This window comes from Callorhinus ursinus, unplaced genomic scaffold (assembly GCF_003265705.2).
Source record: "Callorhinus ursinus isolate GAN/ISIS: 27379988/994484 unplaced genomic scaffold, GSC_fseal_2.0 scaffold5, whole genome shotgun sequence".
NCBI lineage: Eukaryota > Metazoa > Chordata > Mammalia > Carnivora > Otariidae > Callorhinus > Callorhinus ursinus.
In genome coordinates this window covers 72,411,423-72,438,668 of record NW_027397067.1, presented here as the reverse complement: position 1 = coordinate 72,438,668, position 27,246 = coordinate 72,411,423, and the positions used below count along the sequence as shown (strand labels likewise).

General features: G+C 41.8%; 1 protein-coding gene across 1 annotated transcript in view; it reads left to right on the top strand.

The window, feature by feature from the left end:
- Positions 1-27,246, top strand: part of ADCY8 (adenylate cyclase 8) — a 227,133-nt gene that overhangs the window by 25,897 nt on the left and 173,990 nt on the right. The window contains exon 2 of the mRNA XM_025871521.2: positions 20,803-20,952. Within this exon, the coding sequence (XP_025727306.1) occupies positions 20,803-20,952 (150 nt within the window). The remainder of the gene's footprint in view (positions 1-20,802; positions 20,953-27,246) is intronic.

The following is a 27,246-nucleotide window of genomic DNA, read 5'->3' as shown; positions in this document are numbered from 1 at the left end:
CTCCCCCCATCACTGTGTCTGCAGTAGGTGTTCCCTTGTTCTTTCCTTGGCTGACTCTTCCTCATTCCTCAAGTTTCATGGAAATATTTCATCCCCAGAGAGGTTTTCCCTGCACCACTTGATCTAAGTTAAGGTCTCCGCAGGATGCCTCCTAGGGAAGGGACATTAGTTATCTCATTTGCCCCTGGAATCTAAAGCAGTGCCTAGATCCTACTTGGGACTCAGGAAATATCTATAAAAGGAATGAAGAAAGGGGAAACTACCTATGAGACAGTCATTATCATCATTTATCTGATGGTCTGGATGGTATTCATTAGTTAAATCACCCATTCTACAAATACTAGAGGCTGACAATATTAGGAAGGGCAATGAGTGCTTTCTGGCTGGTACAGGTTCGATCCTCTGAGTAGCAGACTCTAGGAGCGAGGTTAGTGGGTAAGAAGTTTATTAGGGGATGCTATTGGGATCAGCACCCATGGACAGGAAGATGTGGAAGCAGAAGTAGGCAAAGGGACAAGTTGAGCTGTGATGGGGTTTCCAAAGAGACCTGTTGCTGTGGTGGGGAGTTCTGAGGCTGGGATGGTCTTTCTGAGATCTCAGAGTTGGAATTATGAGTGTATTCCAGGTGTCCTCCCGGTTGATCAGTCCTGAGCATGACCTTGGTGAGAAGGTCCCCTTCAGCTAGGTGATATCCCAAGGAGGTGGACAGCTGAGGGCTGTCTGCCCGCAGTAACCATGGGAAGATGCATCCTCCATTCCTGAGGGGGATCTTGTCCTACCACAGTCTACCCCTTGTGCCTCTAGGACTTACTTCACCACTGAAGTTCTGAGAGCCGTTCTATGATCCTGGGGGGCCTTTCTTCTTGGGGAAACCTAGAGGAGGACAGCTAATGGGATCAATTGTAGTCCCTACTGCTGCAGCTTGTCTCGGGACCCCTACTGATGTATGTTGTGTCCCTCCTTTCTGCTTTGTTCTAGATTCTCCTCTCCCTCAGCTAGTACCTCTGCTGGTCTTGGTCATTTACCTGATGGCATCGTGCAGATTCTAACCATGCCTTTCTCAGGCCAGGGTGTAACTCCTACCTGGATGGTAACTCTTCCTGTCTAATGGCCACTTGGCATGAGGAGCCCAACATGCCATATGTTATAATTCAGTGGGACTCTTGCTGCGTCACCTGGTGGATGTGCTCAGCCTGAGGAAAGCTGGAACTCTAAAGCTATAGAACCCAAGGTTCAGGCTCTGCAATCACAGGCTTCCCGGTTGGGTTACCAGGAGTGATGGCAACTAAGGCCACTCCTGCTTCTGGAAACACCCCTTGTTTCCCAGACTCATGCATCCTTCCTATCGGGCACAGCACCATATAGGGCCTTTGATGGAAAGTGGCCATTGCATCCTAGAGGGTGGCATCCCATCCTTGGAAAGTGTTGACTACAAGATGGCACCAGGGAGCTCGCTTGTTCGCTCATGGGATCAGCTTCTGGGAGTGGGTAAATGATGTAGCCACTGGGCCCCACAGCCTTGTGCCCCGTCCTGTCCCATACCCCTTCTGCCATAAGGGAGGTCCCTTGGTTTGACACGAGACCCCTGGAGCAGGACTCTCCCATACACATCTGTCCCCAAAGCTCTAGTGGAACCACCCCAGGCTCACACTGTCCCCTCCATTTCTAGAATAAACCTAACCCGGGAAGAATAAACACTTGAGAGCAGCTAAAGCAGAATTCCCAGCTCTTCCCTGCCCTGGGTGTCAGGAGCAAAGGGAGAATGTAGTAAAGGTGGCAGTTTCCTCAGTGACCTTCTGGCAACCTGACCAGGGTGGGGCTCAACCAGCACGGGAGCGAGTCACCTGAGTCTCCGCCAGGTAGGCCCTTTGCCTCCTTCCAGCCGCATCCATAAAGCACTTTTGATGTGCTGCTTGAAAAGCTCTAGGTGAGGAGGGAAGAGAATTGAATCAGTGCCCACTTGGGTTTTCAAACTATAGCTGATTTGCCTGCCAGCGAATATTTATAGACTTCATTTCCTACACAGTGTTGCAAATGCCCATGCATGAGGAGCCTTTCCAGAAAGTACTCCTGGTTCTCTTCTGACCGCCAACAGCACATGGGTCATGGATTCATTTTTTTTATTCTAAAAACATTTATGATGCCCCCACCATCACTAACTACTCTGCCAGGGGTTGTGTGAATAAAGATGTTGGCTTTTCCTGCAGCTGCTTCTTTGGTTAATGCCTCCGTTTCTCTGTAACATGTTGTAATGAGCCCTGTTGCAGCTTGTGTGGAGCCTACACCATACTGGAATCACAGCTTACACTGGGGTGAGGTTTGAAGGCTAACAACTTAGTCAGAAATCCTGCTGGAAAAAAAAAATCCCTGAAATGCCAGAAGAGTCAGTAAATGGGTGTATCCTCTCCGGAACCCAAAACAACCAGGTTCTTCCCTGGTATGAGTGAGCTCCAAGTGAAGCAGTTGGTTTGTGTTCAGGGACCACGTTGTGTGAAAAAGATGGAACTTTAAGCCTCGTACACACCCAGTCCAGTCAGGTGGGCATGCTGCTGGAGGCCAAAGGCGTGAAGCAGACTGTAGAGACTCATCACCTCATGCCAGGTCATGAGTGCTCATGAGCGGACAGCATTCTCAAGCCATTTAGAGTGCTTTGTCTTTTGATTTCTGTCCCCTTTTCTTCCTCTCCTTCTCTCTCCCTCCCTCCCTCCCTCTTCCTCACCCCCAACTTATAACAAATACATAAAAACTAAATGCACATATGTGAAAATTCCACTGTTCTAATTTGTCACCTTGTGGAACTCAGGGTCAAATAGAGAACCTTCCCCCAGTGCTCCATGCACATTGGACAAAACTTTTCCAGACCTGGCTCTTGGTTTTCCTTATAAAATGCCAGCTAAGTGGGCATTGTGCCTACGCCCCTAGAAGAAACATTTCTTCCCATCACGAAAGCCATTAGCAGTGATGCTCGTAACCATTCCTTGACGCCATCTCTAGCTGGGATGCTCAAGGAAGTATTGCAGACTCCTAAAATAAAGACGGCCAAGTGTTCTGCAGTCAAGGATTAGATGTAGTGAGATGGAATGGATTTTGGCATCAGACATACTCCCAGCTCCCCTGTCAAATGTAGGCTTTGGGAGTAGGAGGGGAGTCTAAGACTCTGTTTTCTTATTTGTATAAAATGGTAAAAGTTCTACTTTGCAGGATTGAGATGAAGATTTATTTATTTATTTGAGAGAGAGAGAGCATGAGCAGCAGGAGAGGTGGAGTGAGAGGGAGAGAGAACCTCAACCAGACTCTCACTGAGCACGGAGCCCGACATGGGGCTCGATCTCACAACCCTGACATCATGATCTGAGCCGAAACCAAGAGTCAGACACTTAACCGACTGCGCCACCTGGGGCACCTCTAAGATGAAAACTTAATGAACTAATTGGCCCTGTCACATGTAGTAGATGCTTCTCCTGCTCCCACCCCCTATATCCGGCCACTCCAAGCTTACAGTCCTACCCTCCGGCAATGCTGGACACTTTTCAGCTTCCCAAATGGTCCCTGCTTATTCTTGCCACCAGGCCCTTCCACATATTGCTGCTTCAATACCCCTTTTCCTGTTCTTGACTTGTACAACTCCTCTGCATTATTCAAGCTTCAACTTAAATGTCACCTCCTCCAGAGAGCCTTCCTGGATCGCCTGCCCTCTATTAGACTCCACTGTTATGCACTGTCTTTACAGCATACTGTTGTTAGTGCTTAAATGAGCAAGCTCTGAAGGCTGACTGGCTGGTTTCCAAACCTGGCCCTTCCACTTATGGAGGGGTGACTGGAAGCGAGCTCCTTAATTTGCCTTTGTCTCAGTTTCTTCATCTCTAAGTAGGGATTGGGCAGCCGTGCAACCCTGTTTTCCCCCCAGGGTGGGGGGTGACGTTCATGCCTCTGATCCCAGAATCATCGAATGACCCCCTTCACTGTCAGAATTGTTTTATTTGAATAATTAATTATGGTGTCACCTAATAATAGTAATCATGGCACCCACTTCGTTGGATTACCGTGTGAATTAAATGAGTTGGTACAGGTACAACATTTAAAGCAGTGCCTATCAAAAGTTGACAGGGCAAGAAACAACAAATGTTGGAGAAGACACGAAGAAAGGGAAACACTTTTACACTGTTGGTGGGAACTCAAGTTGGTACAGCCGCTTTGGAAAACAGTCTGGAGGTGCCTCAAAAAATTAAAAACAGAGCTACCCTGTGACCCAGCAATTGCACTCCTGCGTATTTACCACCAAAGACACAGATGTAGTGAAAAGGAGGGCCATATGCACCCCAATGTTCATAGCAGTAATGTCCGCAATAGCCAAACTGTGGAAGAGCTGAGATGCCCTTCAGCAGATGAATGGATAAAGAAGGTGTGGTCCATATACACAATGGAATATTACTCAGCCATCAGAAAGGCTGAATACCCAACTTTTACATCCACATCGTTGGGACTGGAGGAGATGATGCTAAGTGAAATAAGTCAAGCAGAGAAAGTCAATGATCATATGATTTCACTTATTTGTGGAACATAAGGAATACCTTGGAGGACATTAGGAGAAGGAAGGGAAAAATGAAGGGGGGGAATCGGAGGGAGAGATGAACCATGAGAGACTATGGACCCTGGGAAACAAACTGAGGGTTTTAGAGGGGAGGGGGGCGAGGGGATGGGTTAGCCCGGTGATGGGTATTAAGGAGGACACGTACTGCGTGGAGCACTGGGTGTTATACGAAAACAATGGATCGTGGATCACCAGATCAAAAACTAATGATGTACTGTATGGTGACTAACATAACACAATAAAATAAAATTTAAAAAAGCAGTGCCTATGACACAGCAGGTGCTCAATACTGTTTAATTAGTTAATGATGTCAGCTGTTGGCATGACAGCCATCAGTTGCCTTTGGGGTGTCTCTGTCCTGACACCTGTCACCCCATGTGAGAATTGCATACTTAATCGTCTCTCTTCCCCACCAGACCCAAGCCCCTTGAGGGCAAGGACATCATCTGTCGTATTTTTGTACCCCCCAGTGTGCCGCTCAGTAGATAGCTCAAGGTTAGTTACACAAAGAAAAAAATCCACATAACGGGGTTAGAAATGTGAAGATACTTGAAAGAGAATTGCTGTGTTCTGTAAGCAAAGCGAGTTTTGAAAATGAAGCTGTGCACTTCCCACTTACCCAGCAGTAAATTTACTGAGCATCTACTGTGTGCTGGTGACTGCAGGACTCCCGAGGAGGGTTTCTCCCCCTCGGCACTGTTGATTGTTGAGCAGGGTGATTCTTTGTTGGGCAGGGAGGCTGTGTTCTTAGGATGGTTAGCAGCACCGTTGGCCACCATCACCAAATACCAGTATTGCCCCCTCCAGATGGGACATTCCAAAATATCTCCAGACATTGCTGAAAGCCTCTGACTGCACAAAATCTCCCCTGTTTGAGACCCACTGCTCGAAGGGTAGGACCTGCCTTCTTCACCTTCGTAATAGTGTGGGGAAGCTGGGAGGTCTGGCACTTGTCGGTTTTGTACGAATGTGATCTTGACGTAGCATAGACACGGGCCTCTGATTTTCTCCCTAGTCATTAATATTTATGACAAGTTAATTCAGTGATACTCATTCTTTTTCGGGGGAAAGAGTTTATCAGACCATCAATTCAATACAAATATTTCTGCATGAAATATCTCATGTTTTCTACTGTTTGTGCATTCACTCATTATCGTGCACCTACTGTTTCCCAGATGTGGCTTCTCTCCATCTCTGCCGTGATCTGTGTTGGATAGAATACCTTTCTCTTCCCTCCTTTGGTTTGATAATCAAGAAGTCTTATATGTTTGTTGCAAACAAGAGTCATGAATGGTTTTGAAAGATCAGTCTCATCAAAAATGAAAATCTTCTCTTTGAACAAAATGCCTCCATGGAAGGGTTGTCATCTGGCCTTGGCACCCACCCATGCCTTTCTGGAGAATTATTCAGAAAACATCAGTTCTGACATTTCTCATGGAGATCTAAATAGTGTTGTGAGAGAACCAGTTATGGTTATTTGTATCTTCTGAAGCACCTTTCCTTTTTTGCAACATTGGCCACCATTTGCAATGGCCCAGGAAGTGATTTGTTCACTAAGCCACCAAGAATTGTGACAAGGTGGAAACACCCTCTGTGGGTTTCCTTCTACTTCACGGGGAAGAACACTGGACTAGAAACCAGAAAACGTGTATTCTAGTAAATTCCCCAATTTTTTATAAGTTTTTGACCCCTGACAGGTTGGTGAGCCAATGTCACCCATGACCTGTCCCACCTTCCCCTTCTGCCTCCCACACTTGCACGTATACACACACTGACACACAAGTGCTGTTACCCCGAGACCACCTTGAAGACCAAAAGGACCCACCTTCTTTCCCTAAAATTACCCCAGAATGATGGGGGAGGCAGGGTCAGCAAAATTTTTCTGCAAAGGACCAAACAATAGGGGTGCTTGGGTAGCTCAGTTGGTTGAGTGTCTGACTCTTGATTTCGGGTCCGGTCATGATCTTGGGGTCTGGGGATCGAGCCCAGAGTCGGCTCTGCACTCAGTAGGGCATCTACTTTAAATTCACTCCCTTTCCCTCTCCCTCTGCCCCTCCCCCTGCTTGTGTTTGCTCTCTCTCTCTCTGTCTAATAAATAAATAGAATCTTTAAAAAAAAAAAGGACCAGACAATAAATAGTTAAATATTTTAGGTTTTATGAACCACATAATGAAATCTTCCTCTCGCTCCACCTCCTCGTCCTTCGCCTGCTCCTTCTTCTTCCACTATTCCTTAAAAAACGTGAAAACCACTCTTTGCTAATGAGCACTACAATAACAGGGGCTGGACTGATTTGTCTGGCCCGTAGTTTGTGGATTGTGATGAAAAGCATGGATGAAAACTCCTCCTGATTTTCCCAGGACTGTCTAGATTTTAAAACTAAGTTCTGTGTCCCAGGCAAGCCAGGACAGTTGGCCACCCTGGTACCCCTTCTGATCTCTGCGACCGCAGGTAATTACTTAATGTCTCTGAGCCTCACCTTTCTGTGAAAGGGGGCTAATAAGACCAAGCAGGATTGCTACTGAATTGTCTATAAAATGGCACATTTGAAGGCCAAAGGACAGTGTCTGGTACACAATCGGGGCGTGGAAACAGAAGTTCTTCTAAACTCCCCTTATGAGGAGGTGGACAGGAGATTTTAAGTGGTGGAGTCACCTCAGGCTGCAAAACCGTCTTGGAACAATTAGGGCTACTTGTTCATCTGTTTGAGGACAATGGAGTAGACATTGTAACCATGTTAATATCTTACCTGCTTTGCATGAGCATGGTTTATCTTTAAAATTTGGGCAGCCAGCTCCTATTTAAGAAACAATTGACTTCGTCAATTTGTACCTTGTCCAGTTTTAAGGGGTTTAACCACTTATTTTTCCTCACTTCCGGTCTTTCCTGTGGTTAGCCTTTTCAATTTTTACTTCTTCCTCACATCAGTTTTTTAAGTCCGTGAGAAAAGTCTTCTAACTCCGTTCTGTTATTCTTTTAATTTTTTTTTCTCAAAATTCTCTCTTTCGTGGTCTTCTGAAAAGACTGCGTTGTCCCCTCATTATGTTGTCGTTTCTCAGGACACCAGTTGGGGAAGTCAGGTTTTTCATGGAGGTTTTTCATCAGTCTGTGCGACTTCTTACTGTTTGCTAACTGAGTTCAGCAGGACTTTTTTTTTTTTTTATCTTTTTCCTAGATGTTCACTTAAGTTCACTACTTGATGGCTCTGTTATATTTTTTTTAAACTTCATTCCGTTCCCTTCATGATTTATTTTTCCAGTTCCGTGTGTACTATTTATAAAGGGCAGGCAGGAAGCGTGGTCACGGGCCGGCAGCTGTGGGAGAGCCCACGACCCTGGCAGAGGATATTGCTTGCACTGTCTGTCCCACCCGTTCGCTCAGCCACTGCTGGGGATCCAGCTAATCCTTCCTCCATGCCATCAGCTAATCCTTTCTTCATGCCATTCTTCACCAAAGCCTCACAGACAGGAGTGTAACCTGGGTGTACGCATTCTGCATGCCACGTCATGAGTGATCTTTCCAAAACATAGACATGACTGTTTGCCTACCCGCTTGGACCCTCACTGAGTCACCACTGTGACATAAAAGATGACAAAGTAGTAATGACCACCACCACAACCACAGTCAATACTCATTGAGTAATTACTGTGCTACAGGCCCTTTGCTAATTGCTTTTCATCAATTGACCAACGATATTTCTAGGAAGGTATTCTTATTTTACAGGTGAGGAAATAGGAGGACCAGAGAAATCAACTAACTAGGCCAAGGTCATGCAACAAGGAAGTGGCATTATTGGGAGACCAGATCCTTAATCACTGGGCTAGGCTGCTGAGCTCTATACCAAACAACAAACTGAGCTGTTTAGTATCCGGCCCTTAGTGAGGGGAATGGTTTGCCTTGGTCACCCTGGGGGAACATGGTGATTTAAGGCCCACTCTGACTCCAGAGTTGGCTCCCTAATCCCCACCTCCACTATCTTCTCTGAGAGTAAATAATGGGAAATAAACATTCTTTGTAAAGTAGCATAAATACAAAAGATTTTAGTACTTTGTGGTTCTCTGGGGTGTTTCTTAACCTGAAGGAAGAAAATTTGTAAGGTATCATTTATTCAGAAAAAAAGTTTGTGTGACACCATAGAAGAGAATTTAGAAAAAAAGATGGCCTCATATTTAAATATATATAGAACATTTGTTGCATGTCTGCTATAGGTGCTTTCATATATACACATGTAGATGCAGATATGCATATGTATACATTACTTCTATAAGGTGAAGTTTTATTCCCATTGTTCAGATGAGAAACTTGAGGCCCAAAAAGGCAAAAGGTGACTTCCCTAAGGTCATAAGCCTAGTAAGTGGTGAAGATGAGATATGCAAATCCGGGCCTCTGGCTACAGAAGCTCTAGCACCAGGCAGGTGCAAAAGCTTCTTGTGGGTAGCTGCCCCACTCACTTTGTCAGGACCCCCTTCCACCAAACCTGAATATCCCTGGGGATTGTGGAGAGTATTATTTTCATCATTCGGCCCCGTATTCATGCTTCCCACTTCTGCAGCTTCTCCCTCTGCCCAGGATGCAGCCATCACTGTCCATGAGGACAAGCCTCAGTCCAAACGCAGAGAGGCCCAAACAGGAGGACATTTCTCCAGTTGTAAGAAGGACTTGTAAAAACATGCCACAGCTTGCCAGGAACATGGGCGTTGGGGTTAAAGAGCCTGGTGCTACTCACGGCTCTTGAATCTTCTAACCTTTGGGCAAGTTACTCTCAGGGTCTTGGTTTTAACATTTATGGATGGAGGTAACTGGTGCCCTAGAACATCTTTGTCGGGAGAAGAGTTAAGAATGCAGACATCTGGCTAACACAGGGCCTGGTTCACAGTCAAATGCTCCGTGAATCTCTGAATCGATTTAAGCAACCGTTTTTAAGATGTGTTCGAAGGCCTTTTCCGTGCCTTGGGTGACTCTCTTTTATGTCCTAGAACCACTTACATGGCTTCTGGACTATGTTAAAACAAGCCTGCTGGACGGCACACACATCTCTTGCACGGTTCCTTCCCCTTTCCAGGCTTCGCAACCGAGCCACAAAAAATGGCCAAACCCTAGTGTCTGCCATGCATGTGCCGAGTCTGCATTTGTGGCTCAAGTGAACTTTGTGTTCGTGCAGCAACGGGCTCAGGGAGGAGGGTGGAGGGCACAGTAGTTCAAAGTGCAAGAAGTTCTGATGCCAGTGAAGCTCTGCCGCTGGCTTCATCTGTTCTCTCGAGCAAATGAATGAACAGTGCCTCCCGCATTGGGCTCTTGTGGGGTCTACGTGAATGAAAACCTGCCAGGAACTTAGGACGATTCCTGGCATATACTAAGTGCTCAACAAATGCTAGGTTTCAATTAGAAAAGGACGCCAGACCCTCGTCTGCCAGGCTCATTCACCTGCAGATACCAGGCCTCTACCTGCATGGTTCACCTATGCCCATTATGTGGCAAAACATCCAACATGCCTCATGCGTGGTGCAGTATTTAGTTGCTAAATTCTACCCTAGTCTCCTGAAAGGCCTCCATTTCTTCTGACTATCCAAGGTCTCCTTCAGGTCCTGGCCAACCCTTGCTTGGATCCCGCAAAGTCAGACTTCCTGCGTTCAGTTCCCTGCCCTACCACGGGGAGGGCTGTTTAATCTTAGGCAAGTTCCTTAACCTCTCTGAACTTCAGCCTCCTTATATGGACATAACAATACTTCCTTCCCCATTGAGATTATGTAAGAACATGTATGAAAATTACTTGGTAAGATACCCTGTGCTTAATATGAACTCAAAAAAGTAAGTTATACGTGCGATTAGGTAGTCTCCCAATTTCAGCCTGTATATCCTCCAAAATTTATGATGCACCATTAAAGCAAAGGACAAATCAAGGTGGAAATCCTTTAAAAATTAGTTTTCAGCATTTCATATAAATTAAGCTGCAGGGTAACACCTTTTAAATTTCTGGTTTCTATTAAAATATTGGAAATTATCCAAATATAAATCAATCCTTATGGGATTACAACACATCTCTTCTTCATTTTCTTTCTAAGTTTTAAAAATAAAACTATCTCCAGGGACAGAATCACTTTTCCAGAACTGGAAAACACACACAACGGCACTTGAGTGGATGCTCTCTCAAGACCCAGAAACAAGTGGAAGGAGGGTTTTCCCCGTTTTTTTTTTTTTTAAGATTTTATTTAGTTATTTGACGAGGGTCGGGGGAGCACAAGCAGGGAGAGCTGCAGGCAGAGGGAAAGAGAGAAGCTCCCTGCTGAGCAGGGACCCCGATGCAGGGCTTGATCCCAGGACTCTGGGATCATGACCTGAGCCCAAGGCAGATACTTAACCAACTGAGCCACTCAGGCGCCCCTCTTTCCCCTGTTCTTAATAAAGCAGGCCGCCTCCAGCCATCAGCAGCTTAGGCTGTAGACCATGGTGAGGTTTCCTGTACAAAGTGAGCCACAGACAAAATGCAGTGCATCCTCCGTGGCACCAGAAAGCACACACTTTGGTTGTGAGGCCCCAGGGACCCGGTCCTCTTTCTCCACCTCCCATCTAGCTACTCGGCAATGAATAGCAGTGGATTTTTTCTGCAGTGACAAAATGCAAATCCTGTATCAAATGGGGAAGCCGACTTTGTGAGCCCTTCCATCTCTGAGCCTCCTGGCCTCAAACAGCAGTGTCCACACGTGGTCACCACCCCGGGGTGGAGGGAGGCACCTGGGGCCCACAGAGGACCCTTCCAGTGCCAGAGGTTGGGGGAGGCTGTGGGGGAAGGTAGGGAGGACTTGTTCTGTTCTGGATGAGGTTGTGGAGGGCTGCCTACCTCAGTGACACCTCCCTATTCCCAGTGATTACAAAACTGGACCAGAGCGGTGGGTGATTGGAATTTGCTCCTGTGACTGTGTCAAATCAGACTGGACAGGTGTTTGCTGAGCACTAGGATCCTAGGCCCTGCATAAGAGATGGAGATACAACAGACATGGCCTCTGCCCTCTGGGAGTTCAGAATTTAGTAAGGCTGGCGGTCCTACAAAAAGGAGGTCCTCCAAAAAGGAGGTCAAAAGGTATTGCTATGTGTGATCTTCAGACCATTTTTTTGAAGCAGAGATTCTCTTATGCCAGCCTGTGGACCTACTGCTGTAGATCATTTTGTGAGCTTTCTAAAATGAAAGATTCTCCGGCCATATCGTTAGGTATTTTTACCCAATAGGTCTGAGTAGGGCCCATAGGACTGGCATCTTTGTAAGCCCCCAGGTGCTTCTCCTGTGCAGTCACAGTAATGGTATTTCTGGAGGCCATTTGGTCTCTGACTTTTTCTGATACTCTACACAAAACCCATCTGTAAATCGGGCTGTCTCTTCCTTTGACATATTCAAGGTCCAGCCATATCACAATGCCTGCATGATTGCTGCCCTGGTCTGAGCCAAACTCTCTTTCCAATGGAACTTTTGTAAGAGGCCTCCAGCTTGTCTCCTTTCCTCTGGCCTTGCCCTTCCTGCAGTCTGTTCTGTTCCTGGTAGCCAGCATGACCCTTACAACATGGAAGATAACCCATCTTCTGAATCCCCAGAACTCAGAGCTCCCTTCCCATCTCATGGAGAGAAAAATCATTGCAGGTTTCCCCTGCTTTCCAAAAGTTCCACTTTGGAAGTTTGGAAGTTTGGAAGAGAAGTTAGAAGTTTGGAAACTTCTCATAGGCCAAAAATGGTGCACAGCCAAGAAGCAATTAGCATTGACTTATATGGAAAATTTTTTGAGCATTCCCAGACCCCTAAAATCACCTCATAGGCTTTTCTGGTCTACTTTGTACATGTGTGGCTAATGGAGGCACACAATAAGTTGAGATAAAAGACAGATGCTCCCAGACACAGAGCTCTGGCGGTTGCTGCTGAGATGCCGTGTGGTCCCTGGGAAGGAGCTGGGCATTGCCACTCTCCCTGCTCGGGGTGCCTGTGGCTTCTGTAACATACCAATGTTGGACACTATTTTTACATATGGCTAAAGCAAAAATCCTCTTCGGATTTCCTTCAGGTAACAAAAACAGGTGCTAATGTAGGTCTTTTGTAAAAGTGAAATAGCATAACATGAACTTTCAAAGAGGGACATACCTGTATCCCTCTCATGGTGCAAGACCCTACCAGGCTTGGCCCTTCGTTCCCTTCAGAGCTCAGCTCCTAAATGTGTCCCCACCCTCACGCACCCCTCTCCACTGCAGCCACAGTGGGCTTCATGCTGGGCTGGAGTGGGCTTCTTCCTTCTCCTGCCACAGAGCCTCTGCACTTTTCTATTCCCTCTGCCTGGAATGTTCTTCCCAAATATCCTCATGACTCATGGCCTCACTTCTTTCAGGTTTTTACTCAGATGTGTTCGTATCAGAGAGGACATCTTTGAACTCCCGAGGAATGAGCAGTCCTACCTCTCATTGTCACTTTCTATGCTGCTTATGCTGCTATATTTTTCGTCATAGCATTTATCACACACCACCACCACTTATTAAATATTCCTGGTTTATTTGTTGATTGCCTGTCTCCCACTACTAGAGTGAGAGGAGGCATTTATCTGCTTTGTGCACTGCCAGTTTATGAAACCATACCTGATGTAGAACTTGCTCCATAAATAATTTTGAATGGTTACATTTATTAATAGGAGCGAGGGGCTAGGAAGGCTTATCCATGGCAGTTTACAGATCTATAAAGGTAGAAAAATAGAGCATTGATCAACAAGTGCTTCTTAAGCATCTCACACTTAACATGTCAGCTCCAGGGCAGAGGTGGCTTACAGAGGGGTCTCACAGGGACCTAGGTAGAATTAGGTAGTTTGGAGGATTACAGAATATGACCAATCCAAAAGAGTTGTCACAATATATGCCGCTCCTCCATGGACCCACAGATCTGCAGCTGCCACAGTGGAAAAGTATTTCTTTCATAAAATTTAGTTATAAAAAGGAACAATAACTTATTGAACAATGTAGGGTTTGGGGGGGTACTTAGTTGATGCTGAAATGCAGCAGTAAAGATATTTGGGAAGTCAGTTACTAAGAATCAAGTCCATATAGGAGTGTGTGCTTCTGGGCTCTGTTCTCCTCCAGCACCTCTGCACCATTGTCTCTCCTCAGCTTTTGTTTCCCTGGTGCCATCTTGTTAGATCTTCGCAAGTGAGTTTGTCCTATTTCAACACACGCACATATATGCACACATTTACACATAGGCAAGCACATACACCTGCAAATATATATATATATATTATATATATATACATATATATATGCATTTCCTTTTATACATGTGTACACATATATATTTCCTTTTATTTTAAGCATGAGGATTACATTGGATTTATAGGTTTGTGTTTTAACACAGCTTTAAATTGAAAAGTTTTAAATTAAAGCTTTTAAAATTGAAGTTAATTTAGATTTAATCTTAAAAGTTTTGAATTAAAGTAAAATTACATTTTACTTAATGTATCATACAAATTGGCTCATGCCATTAAATATTTTCCTGTGATTTTATGTTCTTTTGTGTATGCACATCTCCAATGCATTCAGCCATTTCCCCAATGGTAAAAATATGCAATTTTCTTTTTCTCTCCATAAGAAAGCTTCAGTGAAAATCCCTTAACAGAAGTTTCTGGTCCTATACCTGATTATTTCCTTCAAATAGATAACCAAAAGTTGGGCCAGAGGGTCAAAAGAAATGAGTAAAACTTTGCAACATGTTGCCAATTTGCTTTCTACTTCAAAGATGATCAGGTTCTTTTAATTTAAAAAATTTTAGTTATATTTAATTTGAGATTTGGGTCATGCTTTTGTGCTGACTGGCTCATTTTCCACATGTAACTCTTTAATCCACTGGCATCTATATGCATATATATCATGAGATGACCTTCAATCTTTTTTCCCGTAGTTGACCAATAGTCAGTCCCTTTACTGACAGTTATTTTTCCCACCGAATTGTTGAGCTATATGTATCGTAATAAAAACTCGTTGTCTTCTCTTTTGTCTATTTCTGGGTGGTGTACTCCATTTTATTCTAATAATTTTTCAGTTGAGATTTTTTCTACTGCCACAGAATTTTACTTACTGGAGCATGATGATTTGTATTACCTTTTGGCTGGGCAAGCCCCCCACGTTCCCCACTTCCAAATCCCTTTTGTAAAAATGTCTTTGGTATTCTAACTCATGCATTATTTTTTTTAAAAGATTTATGTATTCAATTTAGAGAGAGAGAGGGCATGGGGGCATGGGGCAGAGGGAAAGAGAAAATCTCAAGCAGACTCCCCTCTGAGCGCAAGCCCGATTGGGGGCTTGATCTCATGACCCTGAGATCATGACCTGAGCCAAACCCAAGAGTCGGGCGCTTAACCGGCTGCACTGGCTTCCACTTGGGAGTATAATATTGAAGCTATAAAGTGATTCGGGCACATTTACATAGTTGATAATAGCATCCCTTTACTAGAAATACCTCCCTCCTTTATCCTCTGTAACGTTGCATACTTTAGTTACTCCCCCCCTACCCCCAGCTCTCACACATTTGCTATTGTTATTGTCAAGGATATTCTTTGGTGTTTTACATTATCATTGCTCTTGTGAATAAGATCACCGTCTCATCATATCTTGTAAATGATGATTAGTGGTACATAGGAAAGCTGTTTATCCATTCAGCAAATATATTTAGTACTTAGTGGTTGCTGAGCACTTAAACAGGTACTCTGCTAAGCACATCCACTATGCTAGGTACTAGGTGTCAATCAATGTCTAAAATGAGCACCATCCTTGCATTATTAGAACTAATAATCCAGCGTGACAGGCATCAGACAGCCAACCAAGCAAATAAATACACAATTACAATCTGTGATAAGTGCACAGTGTGCAGGAACAAAGAATAACAGGCAACTCCTACTTTGATGTAGTGATCAGGGAGCATCTCTTTGAAAAAAAAACAATAATAAAATCGAGAACAAAGGATAAGAGGAATCAGCTAGGCAAGAAATATGGGGAAGTGTGTCTCAGGCACAAAAAACAACATTAATAATAACCCAGAGGTGGGACAGGCCTATTGGAAGAATAGAAACTAAACCAGGTTGTTGGTTGGAACAAAATGAGTAAGGGGAGAAATGGTATGAAATGACCTTGAAGATGATCAAGCAGGCTTTATTGTCACGATGAGGAGTTCGCATTTTTCTCATTTTTAGCAATAAATTTATCAATCTTTTTAAAAATCCATGCATTGGGATAGGTACTACATGCACATATTCAAAATATAAAAGGTAGGTATTATAAACCAGACTTCAGTTTCTGTCCCCAGAATTACCCACTGCCTTACTGAAGGAGTCTGTGCATATAAAAATGAGAACAAATGTTAGACCTTTGCTCTTTCCCCCCACCTAGCAGTATATACTGGAGAATGTTCAGCACTCATATACAGAAAATCAACTTGGTTTTTTCAGCATATGATCTAGTTGTATGGCCTTATAATTTAACCAGTCCTCTGTTCATGAGCATTTACGTTCTTTCTAATTACATGTAAATGATGCTGTGTTATCCTTTGATGCTAACACCTGGTAGTCATATTTATAAGTCCATTGAAGTGGAATCACTGGGCTGATAAGCATGAATATTGTCAACTTTGATAGGCATTGTGAAATTCATATCTTCAACAACTAGGCATGAAATGACTTGATCCCACAACCTCTCCAGAGGAGTATGTCATCAAATTTTTGATCATTGACAATTTGATGGGTAAGGGAAAAAAATGCCATCAGATGCTATCTCATGTGTCCATAAGCAATATATTGTCTAGTTTTATTGCTTTTATCTCTATGTCACTGGATTATACCTTTTAAAATATTATTATTTTCTGTACTTATCCATTTGGATGCATGCAGCGATAGTTCATATATTTTCAATGCTCAGTAGTATTTCATTGTTTTAATTCATCACAGAATATGTATCTATTCCACTATTGGTGGACATTCAGAGTATTTCCAGTTTCAAGCCCTTATGAAGAACGCTATTCCAGACATTCCTGGATATGTCTCCTGGCCACACATGCAAAGGTGGCTGTGGAGTGAAAAGGTGAAGTTCTGGAGTGGCGCAAATTAAATAGTAATGTGTAAAGTCAAAGTAGTTGCATCATTTCACATTCCCACTGGCATCCTTGACAATTTGATGATGCTCCACTATATATTTTCTTTTTGGAGCCAACCTAGTAAGTGTGGAATGGGTGTGGACTTTAACTTAGAGTTCCTAGATGGTTGCACTCAGTTTCATATTTGTCTTTTCTTGTCTTTGAAATATCTGTTTATCTTTTGCCCTTGTGTTCTATAGGATTGTTTATGTTTTCTTATACATTTGTACAAGTTCTTATAAGCTAAAATTAATTCTTGGTGGTTATAAGTATCACAAATATCTTTTCTTAGTTTGTGAGTAGTTTTTTTCTTTCAATTTTATTTGTGGTGTCTTTGAATGTATAGAAATTCTTTAATCAAATATACTCCTCTGTTCTTTCTAGTTTGTATTCTTTGTGCTTTATTTATTTTTATTTTTTAAAGATTTTTAGTTATTTGAGAGAGAGAGAAGGAGAGAGCGAGAGAGAGAGAGTGCATGAGCCGGGGGGGGAGGGGCAGAGTGAGAGGGAGAAGCAGACTTCCCGCTGAGCAGGGAGCCTGACTTGGGGTTCGATCCCAGGACCCTGAGATCATGACCTGAGCCAAAGGCAGATGCTTAAATGACTGAGCCACCCAGGTGCTCCTGTGGTTTATTATAAAAATCTATCAAGGTGGTAAAAATATTCTCCTAGATTGTCTTTAATATTTTTGTCTTTCGTAGTGAAGACTTTAACCCACCTGCAGTGTGTTTCCATGGGTGGTATTAGGCAGGGGTTTACTTTTACTCTAGTTTCTAACTGGATAACAAACTGTTCTGGTACCCTTTGTTGAAAATCCCTTTTTTCTCCTTAGACCTGTGGTGCCCAAACTTTGTGCCTTTGTGTTTCTGGGTTCTCTGTTGACATCCACTGGTCAATTTTTGGATACCTATATCAATACCATGATGTTTTAATTGCTGAAACATTATAATAAGTCTCAATATCTGGTATCACAACTCTTTCTATTTTGTTCTTCTTTAAGAATATCTTTTGTATTTTTGACCCTTTGCCCTTCCATATAAATTTTAGAATCATCTTGAATTCCACTGGGGGTAAAAATACCTACTGAGATTTGAGAACTTTCCTGGAGCAATTCTTTCCTATCCATAACATGGTATATAACCCTCCATCTATGTAGGTCTTATTTGATTATTTTAAATTAAATCCCATTATTTTCTCCACTAAATTCATTTCTTTCTGTTTGTTATGGGTGCATAGAAATGCAATTGACATTTTATTTTGATTTTATATCCAGCATCTTTGCTAAATTATTATTAATTTTAGTCATTTTTCTGTAGATATTTTTGGATATTCCACATGGATAATCATCTGCAAAAAATGAAAGTATATTTCTTCCTTTCCAAACTATCATTTTTATTTTGTTTCTGTGTTTGTCCTATTGAGATGGCTAGAATTCGAGAATGGTGTTGAATACATTTGATGGTAACTGCTACCCTGGTCTTTAAACAAATGCTCTTGAACCTTTTTCCATTGAGCAGGATGTTTGCTTTAGGTATTTTTGGTTTTGTTTCTGTACATATTCTGCATAATGATTAAGAAAGTTTATTTTTAATCTCAGGTTTTTCTTTTAATGAAAACATACTGAATTTCATCAATGCTGTTTCATCTCAATGGAATGATTATACGTTTTTTAAAAGTTATAAATGTGAATTACATTAGTTGAGTTGATAATTTTAAACCATCATTGGATTTCTGGGAGAAATTCCCTGTTGTCAACTTGAAGTATTTTTTCTATACGTTGATGGATTTGATTTGCTAATATCACATGTAGTAATTTCTCTCCATGTTCATGAGTGAGATTTACTTATCCACCAACCATACCGGTTTTGGTATCAAGGTTATGTCAGCCTTATAAACTGAGTTTGCAATTTTTTGTTCTCTGGAAGAGACATGAAATATTTAAATTATTTCTTCCACAGTTATTTATAAAATGTTCCAATGAGGGCATCTGGGCCCATTGCTTTCCTTGTGAAAAGATTTTTAATTATGGTTCCTTTTATTGACTTTTTCTCCTTTTCCTTGAGTCAGTTCTGGTAAAGATGTATTTTGAGAAATACACCAATTCCATCTCAGATTTTTTGTAGCATTAAACTTCATAACATATTCTTATTACCTATTGATTTCTGCAATATCTTTGTCACATTTCCTATTCTTAATATTGCTTATTTGGACCTTTTCTCTCTTTCTTTTAAATTAAGCTTATAAGAATTGTTATCCTTTCTTAGTCTCTTCAGAAAAGGAACTTTTGACTTTATTTATATATTTTTCTTTATTGTATATTTGCTTTTATTTTTGCTCCTGTTTTATTATTTTTTTTCCTTCTACATACTTTGGATTTATTCTGCTTTTTGTTTTTTGCTAAATCCTTAAGTTGAATGGCTAGCACATTGATTTTCAGTTTTTTAAAAAAATAAAGCATTTATTACTATATATTCCTCTGTGAGGACTACTAAATTTTGTTCAGTAGTATTTTCATATTATTCTTTAACTATACCTTTTTTCCATTATGATATATTCTTAGATCCATGAGTTATTTAGGAATATTTTTAATTTCCAAACACATGATGTTGTCTTTGTAAATTGATTTTAGTGTAGTAATTGACTATAGTTATATGCTACTAATTCTTTGAAATTTGCCGAGACTACCTTCAAGTTTTATCATAAAATCCTATTTATAAATATTCAATAAGTGCCTAAAAAGAATTTGTACCATCTAGTTGTTGCATACTGTATTCCATTTCAAGTTTGTTAGTTGTATGTGATACTTAAGTTGTCTCTGTCTTTGCTGATTTTTTTAATCTGTTCGATCTGTTAACTGCTGAACATTGTGTAAAAAATAGATCACTGTGATGATAGGTTCGTAAATAATGCCATAGACTTATGTTACACTTGGCATTGTGTATTCTGAGCTATGTTGCTAAATGTGCTCAAGTTCATAATTTTTAGATCTTTCTGGTGAATTAAAGCTCTTAACATTATATAGTGACCTTATTTATCGCTAGTAATGTTTTTTTCCTTCAGTTCTCTTTCATATAGTATTTACACAGCAAAACCAGCTTTATTTTGTTTCGACTTTCAAACTTTTCAGTGTATTTTATTATTTTTTTAAGATTTTATTTATTATTTATTTAGAGAGTATGAGCAGAGGGAGGGGCAGAGGGAGAGGGAAAGAGAGAACCTCAAGCAGACTCCACACTGAGTGTGAGCCTATGCAGTCCTCCATCTCACAACCCTGAGATCATGATCTGAGCTGAAACCACGAGTCAGATGCTGGACCAACTGAGGCACCCGGGTGCCCCTCATTTCAGTGTATTTTAGTAATGTCTTCCTTTTTTATTTACCTGAAAATCATTATCATAACTAGAGGGCATGTCCCCTGTCTGTAACATTTTCTCTGACTGCTTTCAAGGTTATTCTTGGCTTATTGATTTATCTTTAAATTTATTGGTTTTTTTCTTCTGTCATTTACATTATCCTATTACTATCCTCCAGTGACTGTTTTAATTTTCAGTGTTGTGTTTTCTGCTTCTAGAATTTTCATTTTGTGTGCATGGTTTCTATTTCTCTGCTAAGACTTTTTTGCATTCATTGCTAGTATATTTACTTCTGTATCATCGAAAAAAGTTGTAAGAGCTACTAGATATAATAGTAGTACTATTAACTATTTCTTACTAGTTCTTTTCCCTTCTTCTGACCTGCTCCTCCAACCATTTAGAAGGCTAAAAACTTCAGCTAGTGAAGGGGGAGAGGTAAGGCAGAGTGAGAGAGAGAAGTTCTCCTATCTAACCTCAAGTTTCCAATTCACGTTCAAATCCACACTTGCAGTATGAAAAGCTTTAAATTGGATGGAAAGGCCAATGGGGGGGGCTGACATTTCACCCATGACCCAAATGGTTCTATTAGGCTGATGCTAAATGTTTGGGTTACTACCTTAAGATTTACCTTGGAAATCTTTCTTTATGTTTTCCTCTTTGTCTCCAAACAGCTCTTGTTTTAATCATCTGACCAGCCTATGTTTGCAAATGTGTTTTAGGTTGTGGCCCAGGCAGTGTTATTCATGTGTATGAACACAGCTGGAATCTTCATCAGCTACCTGTCAGACCGGGCCCAGCGCCAAGCCTTCCTGGAGACGCGGAGGTGTGTGGAGGCCAGGCTACGCCTGGAGACGGAAAACCAAAGACAGGTACCAATTGGAAAGGCCTAGTGTCTGAGTTACATGGAACTTTTTTCCTCCCCAAGCACATCCTGACTTCAAGTGTTTTCTTCAGGTTTGTGTCATGGATTCCAGAGTCTAAAATAGTTATGTTAAACTTATAGCTCAAAGCAGGTTGGTCTTGTTTCCCACATTCGATTAAATGTTGTCTACAAGAAATAAAATGATTTGTCACCAAGTGCATTTCTGACACTTTGACATCTGTGTTTGCGAACAAGGCCATGGTTCCTAAAAACCATTAGCATTCTCATTTTTGACCCTCTTTTTTTGAAACTGTGAACTCTTATTTGAAATAAATATTTTCATTACATACCAAATCATAATAAGCCTATGGAAGAATCTTGTACATGTGTAGTTCCTTATACCTCATCCTGATTTTCAGAAGAGATTCCAGAACACAACAAATTTTGTGGAACATGATACCAATCCTAGGAAGGGGATGCAGTAGGGAAAACAGGTTGTGTTGGGTCAGAGACCAGGTGTTTTCAGTTTGAAGAGATCGAAATGAAGATTCTTGGACATCCCGATTGGGTAGTTGTTAAAAGGATTTAAAAAATAGCTTTGGCCCTAAATTATATGTTTCCCCAAAATGAAATCAGCTTTCAAAAAATAAAGATTTGCCCCATGAAAATTATTCATGTGATATTCAAAATTCATGCCTATCTTTGCCTCTGATTGCAGTTTTCAAAGAGGGGTAGCAGGAATATATGGAAAAAATTGGTTATGGAATCAACATATAATCTCCTAAATATATATGCTCTTGGGAATTCTATGCTCAACAGATATATTAGTTTTATCACCCAAGGCTCTCATCTCTAGATACACACTTGTTATATTAAGCTTTATGCCATAATAGTTTGAGAAACTACCAAAAAGTGCCACATTGTCTTCAGCTTAATTTGATCAAATCATCAGTAAAACATGGATCTTTGAAGTGAGTGAAGCCAGGTCTGTGTGATCATGGATGGGCCAAAACTCAAGTCCCACTGCCATATGTCATTGCCAGGGGCACAGAGAAAACTACTGAATTTCCAGACCCTACGTGGACTTCACAGGAATCAGAGCTAGGAAATTTTTTAAATTAATTTCTGGAATACTTACGCAACCTCATAATAGATTTATTATAATTGTCCTGAATATCCCTATAAAATAATTTAGAAAAATAACTTGAAATCACCTTGTGCAATCAACACCAGCATCTCCCAGGATAAAATGTTTTGTTCCTCAGCAAAACAGAACAGTTGCCAGACTGGCACGTCACTCTTTCCATGGGATGCCTGCCAATTCAGAGAATACTGCTGCATTAATAATTTATTTGACTGTTCTTGATGCCCTATTGCAATGAGAACGGCAATTGTGGGTGAGATGTCTGGGAAGCTCAGGCTTTTATTTAATGTTTATGAAATATTGGAGGTCCTACAAATGATTGCTTTATCATACCCATAAGACTTTTCTTTTCCCGTCCTTCAAGTTGAGTGTCTTGGAGTCCCTGTGATGTAGTCATCCCACATGCCAGAAGGACCTTCCTCCGTCCTTTAGATAAGCTTTATTTTTTTTAAGCTGATGGAACAAGGAAGGAAAGGATACTATACAGGGAGAAGAACAAGTGACAGCTGGAATGTAGGAACAGTCGCTAGAGTTCATCCACAGCCGTCTTACCCTCTGGTGGGGTCACCAAAACCAGTGAACTCCCTGTTCTGGTTCCTCATCCATACATGGGGCAGGATCTTTCTTTCCAGCTTTGTGTTTCCCTCAAGTGAGATAAGGTGTATAAGTCAATACAAAATTATAAGTCAGGGGGCACCTCGGTAGGTCAGTTAGTTGAGAAACCAACTCTTGGGTGTCAGCTCAGGTCATGATTTCAGGGTAGTGAGATCAATCCCTGCGTCAGGCTGCATGCTTAGTGCAGAGTCTGCTTGGGTTTTTCTCTCCCTCTCCCTCTACCCCTCCCTTCCTCTCTCTCTCTGTCTCTCAATAATAAAATCCTAAAAAAATGTGTAAGTCAGCCTCATTAAAAGAAAAAACTGTCTTTTGGTGGAATACTCTTTGTTCTAAATATACAGCAAAATATGCTATAAGTTGTTATAGCCCTGTGCTCACCATTATAATAACGTGTTTCTGGTATATTGACCATGCCCTGCCCCCAGAGGCAGTAGCTAAGCTAGCTCGCTCTGTATCATTCAATGCTAAGGTTCCTTTCCTTTGACATGTGGTCTCTGCTTAAGGTCTCTGTTGTCTCTGAGAACTTCCTCAGTGGTAGACGGGCAGAGAAGGCTTTCCAATGAGACTGCTCAGGATTTGACATCTTTGGTGAATTAGTTACTGTCTTAGTGAGCTCAAGCAAGCTCTGAGCTTTAGTTTTTCCATCTGTAGCATGGGAATGATAATACCCTTCCTGAAGAGGCATCTTAATGAGAAGTAATGTATGTAGTGCTCTTGCAGCTCAGTGAAGTTTCTATTAGCATGATTGTGCAGAATGATTTCTATGAGTCAGCCAACAGAGTTCAATGCCAGGAGGACTCCTATGAGAACACATTATGGATTGGCTTGTCTCACTTGAAACCCCAAGTGAAAGTTAACTCATTTGGAGGGAAATCAGGATGGTGGTTTGACTTTGGTTTCCAGCGGTCAGAGCTCAGCATTAGGCTCCATATCTGTTAAAATATCGTGTGTCATTAACAAATCCAATCCCATTTACCTCTTATCAGAGCTAATTATAATACCATAATTGTTAGAAATTCTGTACCCTGCAAAAGAGACGCTATAAGGGCCTGAGTGACAGCGGATCCTTTTTCCTTGGGAAATTATCCCAGAGGAGACTAAACCGCATTTTTTGGTACCTATAAAAGTATAGAATTAGGAGGGCTTATTGCACATAAACATTCAGGTTTTGTGGGATTTTTCAAGACCTGGCTTTATTTCATGGTAGGCTACAAAGGAAATATTTAAATGACATACTTTGTTCAATCATGAATTAATTTATTTGAGAACCTATTATGTGCCATGAACTTTACTGGACATTGGGAACATAACAGTGACTAGCACTTGGTTCCTGGTCTTCCAGAGGTTACCAGGTATGGAAAAGGATGGCTACCCAGATGCCTCAAACCTAGAAGCAGGCTGAAGCAGGCTGATGGAAGCCTACCTAAAAGAAATGATGCCTGAGTTGCTGTATGAGTAGGATTTAGCTCAGCGGAAGAAGCAGTGAAGATTGCTACATAAGGGTCTAACCATACAAACAACCTGAAAGAAGGGAGAACACAGTTTGTTGGGACAGTTATGAGCACTCCCATGATGACTTCTCCCATCATTCTCTATTTACTCTCCATCCATTCTTGGTGGGGTTACAGAGACAAGTCAGTCCCAGTCTGCACTCTGGAGTGGGCCTGGAGGATGAATAGAACTTTATTATTGGAAGAGAGGGAAGAAAGAATTAGCAAAGATACTGATGACAGCAACATGGGAAAGTAGGTGTCCTCGACACCCTAGCAAAGTTACGTACTTTCTTCAGTGGCATACCACTGTGCTCATTTTCCATTCAGTATATATTTATTGAGTGTTAACTATGCACTGACATAGCTCCCTGCTGGGCATACCAAAATGATGAAAATCTGTTGCCCACCTCTGTTCCACCATGGAACACTGGACCTCGATCACTGCATGCCTGTTACCCTGTTAAGGTAACTGACCCCTTAAGAGTGACCCATGGCTCATTCCTCTATATAGCCCACCAGCAGTTCCTGAAAACCAGCATGGAATGGATGATTATAAAATGACCGAGATTGTCAGTATTTAATGGTGGTTACCAATAATTTTTCCAAAGAAAATTGCCAAGCAGTAGTTAGAGGCTAAGTGGCACATGAGCCCTCTTGCTTGGCAGGTCCCATAGTATGATGATATGCTTGAGGCCAAGGGAAAGAGGCTTTTTCCTGGGATAACCTGAGGTTGGGTGTGTGGGTCTATCATTGAGAGCAAGCAGGTAGGTCTCTTCAAAGAAGGTTTTGGGGTTGTTTTGCATTTTATTTTATTTTATTTTACTTTGATGTAGTGATCCACGATTCATTGTTTGCGTATAACACCCAGTGCTCCATGCAGTACACGCCCTTCTCAATACCCATCACCGGGCTAACCCGTCCCCCTCCCCCCTCCCCTCTAAAACCCTCAGTTTGTTTCTCAGAGTCCATAGTCTCTCATGGTTCGTCCCTCCCTCCAATTATGCGCCCTTCGTTTTTCCCTTCCTTCTCCTAATGTCCTCCCTGCTGTTCCTCGTGTTCCACAAATAAGTGAAACCATATGATCATTGACTTTCTCTGCTTGACTTCTTTCACTTAGCATCATCTCCTCCAGTCCCATCCATGTGGATGTAAAAGTTGGGTATTCATCCTTTCTGATGGCTGAGTAATATTCCATTGTATATATGGACCACATCGTCTTTATCCATTCGTCTGCTGAAGGACATCTCAGCTCTTTCCACAGTTTGGCTATTGCGGACATTACTGCTATGAACATTGGGGTGCATATGGCCCTTCTTTTCACTACATGTGTGTCTTTGGGACAAATATCCAGTAGTGCAATTGCTGGGTCATAGGGTAGCTCTGTTTTTAATTTTTTGAGGCACCTCCACACTGTTTTCCAAAGTGGCTGTACCAACTTGCATTCCCACCAACAGTATAAGAGGGTTCCCCTTTCTCCACAACCTCTCCAACACTTGTTGTTTCTTGCCTTGTCCATTTTTGCCATTCTAACTGGTGTAAGGTGGTATCTCAATGTGGTTTTGATTTGAATTTCCCTGATGGCTAATAATGATGAACATTTTTTCATGTGTCTGTTAGCCATTTGTATGTCTTCTTCAGAGAAGTGTCTTTTCATATCTTCTGCCCATTTTTTGACTTGATCATTTGTTTTTTGGGTGTCGAGTTTGAGTTCTTTATAGATCTTGGATACCAGCCCTTTATCTGTAGCGTCATTTGCAAATCTCTTCTCCCATTCTGTGGGTTGCCTCTTTGTTTTGTTGACTGTTTCCTTTGCTGTGCAGAAGCTTTTTATCTTGATGAAGTCCCAAAAGTTCATTTTTGCTTTTGTCTCACTAGCCTTTGGAGATGTATCTTGAAAGACGTTGCTGTGGCCGATGTCAAAAAGGTTACTGCCTATATTCTCCTCTAGGATTTTGATGGATTCCTGTCTCACATTGAGGTCTTTCATCCATTTTGAGTTTTTCTTTGTGTATGGTGGTAGAGAATGGCCGAGTTTCATTCTTCTGTATATAGCTGTCCAATTTTCCCAGCACCATTTATTGAAGAGACTCTTTTTTCCATTGCATATTTTTTCCTGCTTTGTCGAAGATTATTTGACCATAGAGTTGAGGGTCCATATCTGGGCTCTCTATTCTGTTCCATTGGTCTATATGTCTGTTTTTGTGCAGTACCATGCTGTCTTGGTGAGCACTGCTTTGTAATATAGATTGAAATCGGGCAACGTGTTGCCCCCAGCTCTGTTTTTCTTTTTCAACATTTCCTTGGCGATTTGGGGTCTTTTCTGATTCCACACAAATTTTAGGATTGTTTGTTCCAGCACTCTGAAAAACATCATTGGAATTTTGATTGTGATGGCATTGAAGGTATAGATTGCTCTGGGTAGCATAGACATTTTAACAATGTTTATTCTTCCAATCCATGAGCATGGAATGTTTTTCCATCTTTTTGTGTCTTCTTCAATTTCTTTCATGAGTGTTCTGTAGTTCCTAGAGTATAGATTCTTTACCTCTTTGGTTAGGTTTATTCCGAGGTATCTTAAGGATTTTTTGTGCTATTGCAAATGGAATCCTTTCTCTAATTTCTCTTTCTACAGTTGCATTGTTAGTGTATAAGAAAGCAACTGATACAAAATCAATGCACAGAAATCAGTTGCTTTCAAACTAGGTTTTTAGCTTCTTGAAGGTGGTTCTCAACATCTTTCCTTCCCATAGCCACGGCACAGTGCCAGGCAGAAACTACTGAATGGATCCAAATTTTGACATGTTTCATTTAGATTGGCATCAAGAGGTTGAGCACATATTGGCTCTTTCCTTTGGGGAGGCAAGGGCATTGCCTTTTTTAAAAATAATTTTATCCCCAGTTGTAACCAGCACAGCACATACTAAACATCTAGCTGGTCTCTTGGTCTCCAGCTTCTCTTCCTCCAATCTGTTCTTTCCAAATCCCTGGTCTGGTTTAGAGCCAGTATGAGATAGAGGTTAAGAGCTAAACCTTCAATGTTTGGAAGATC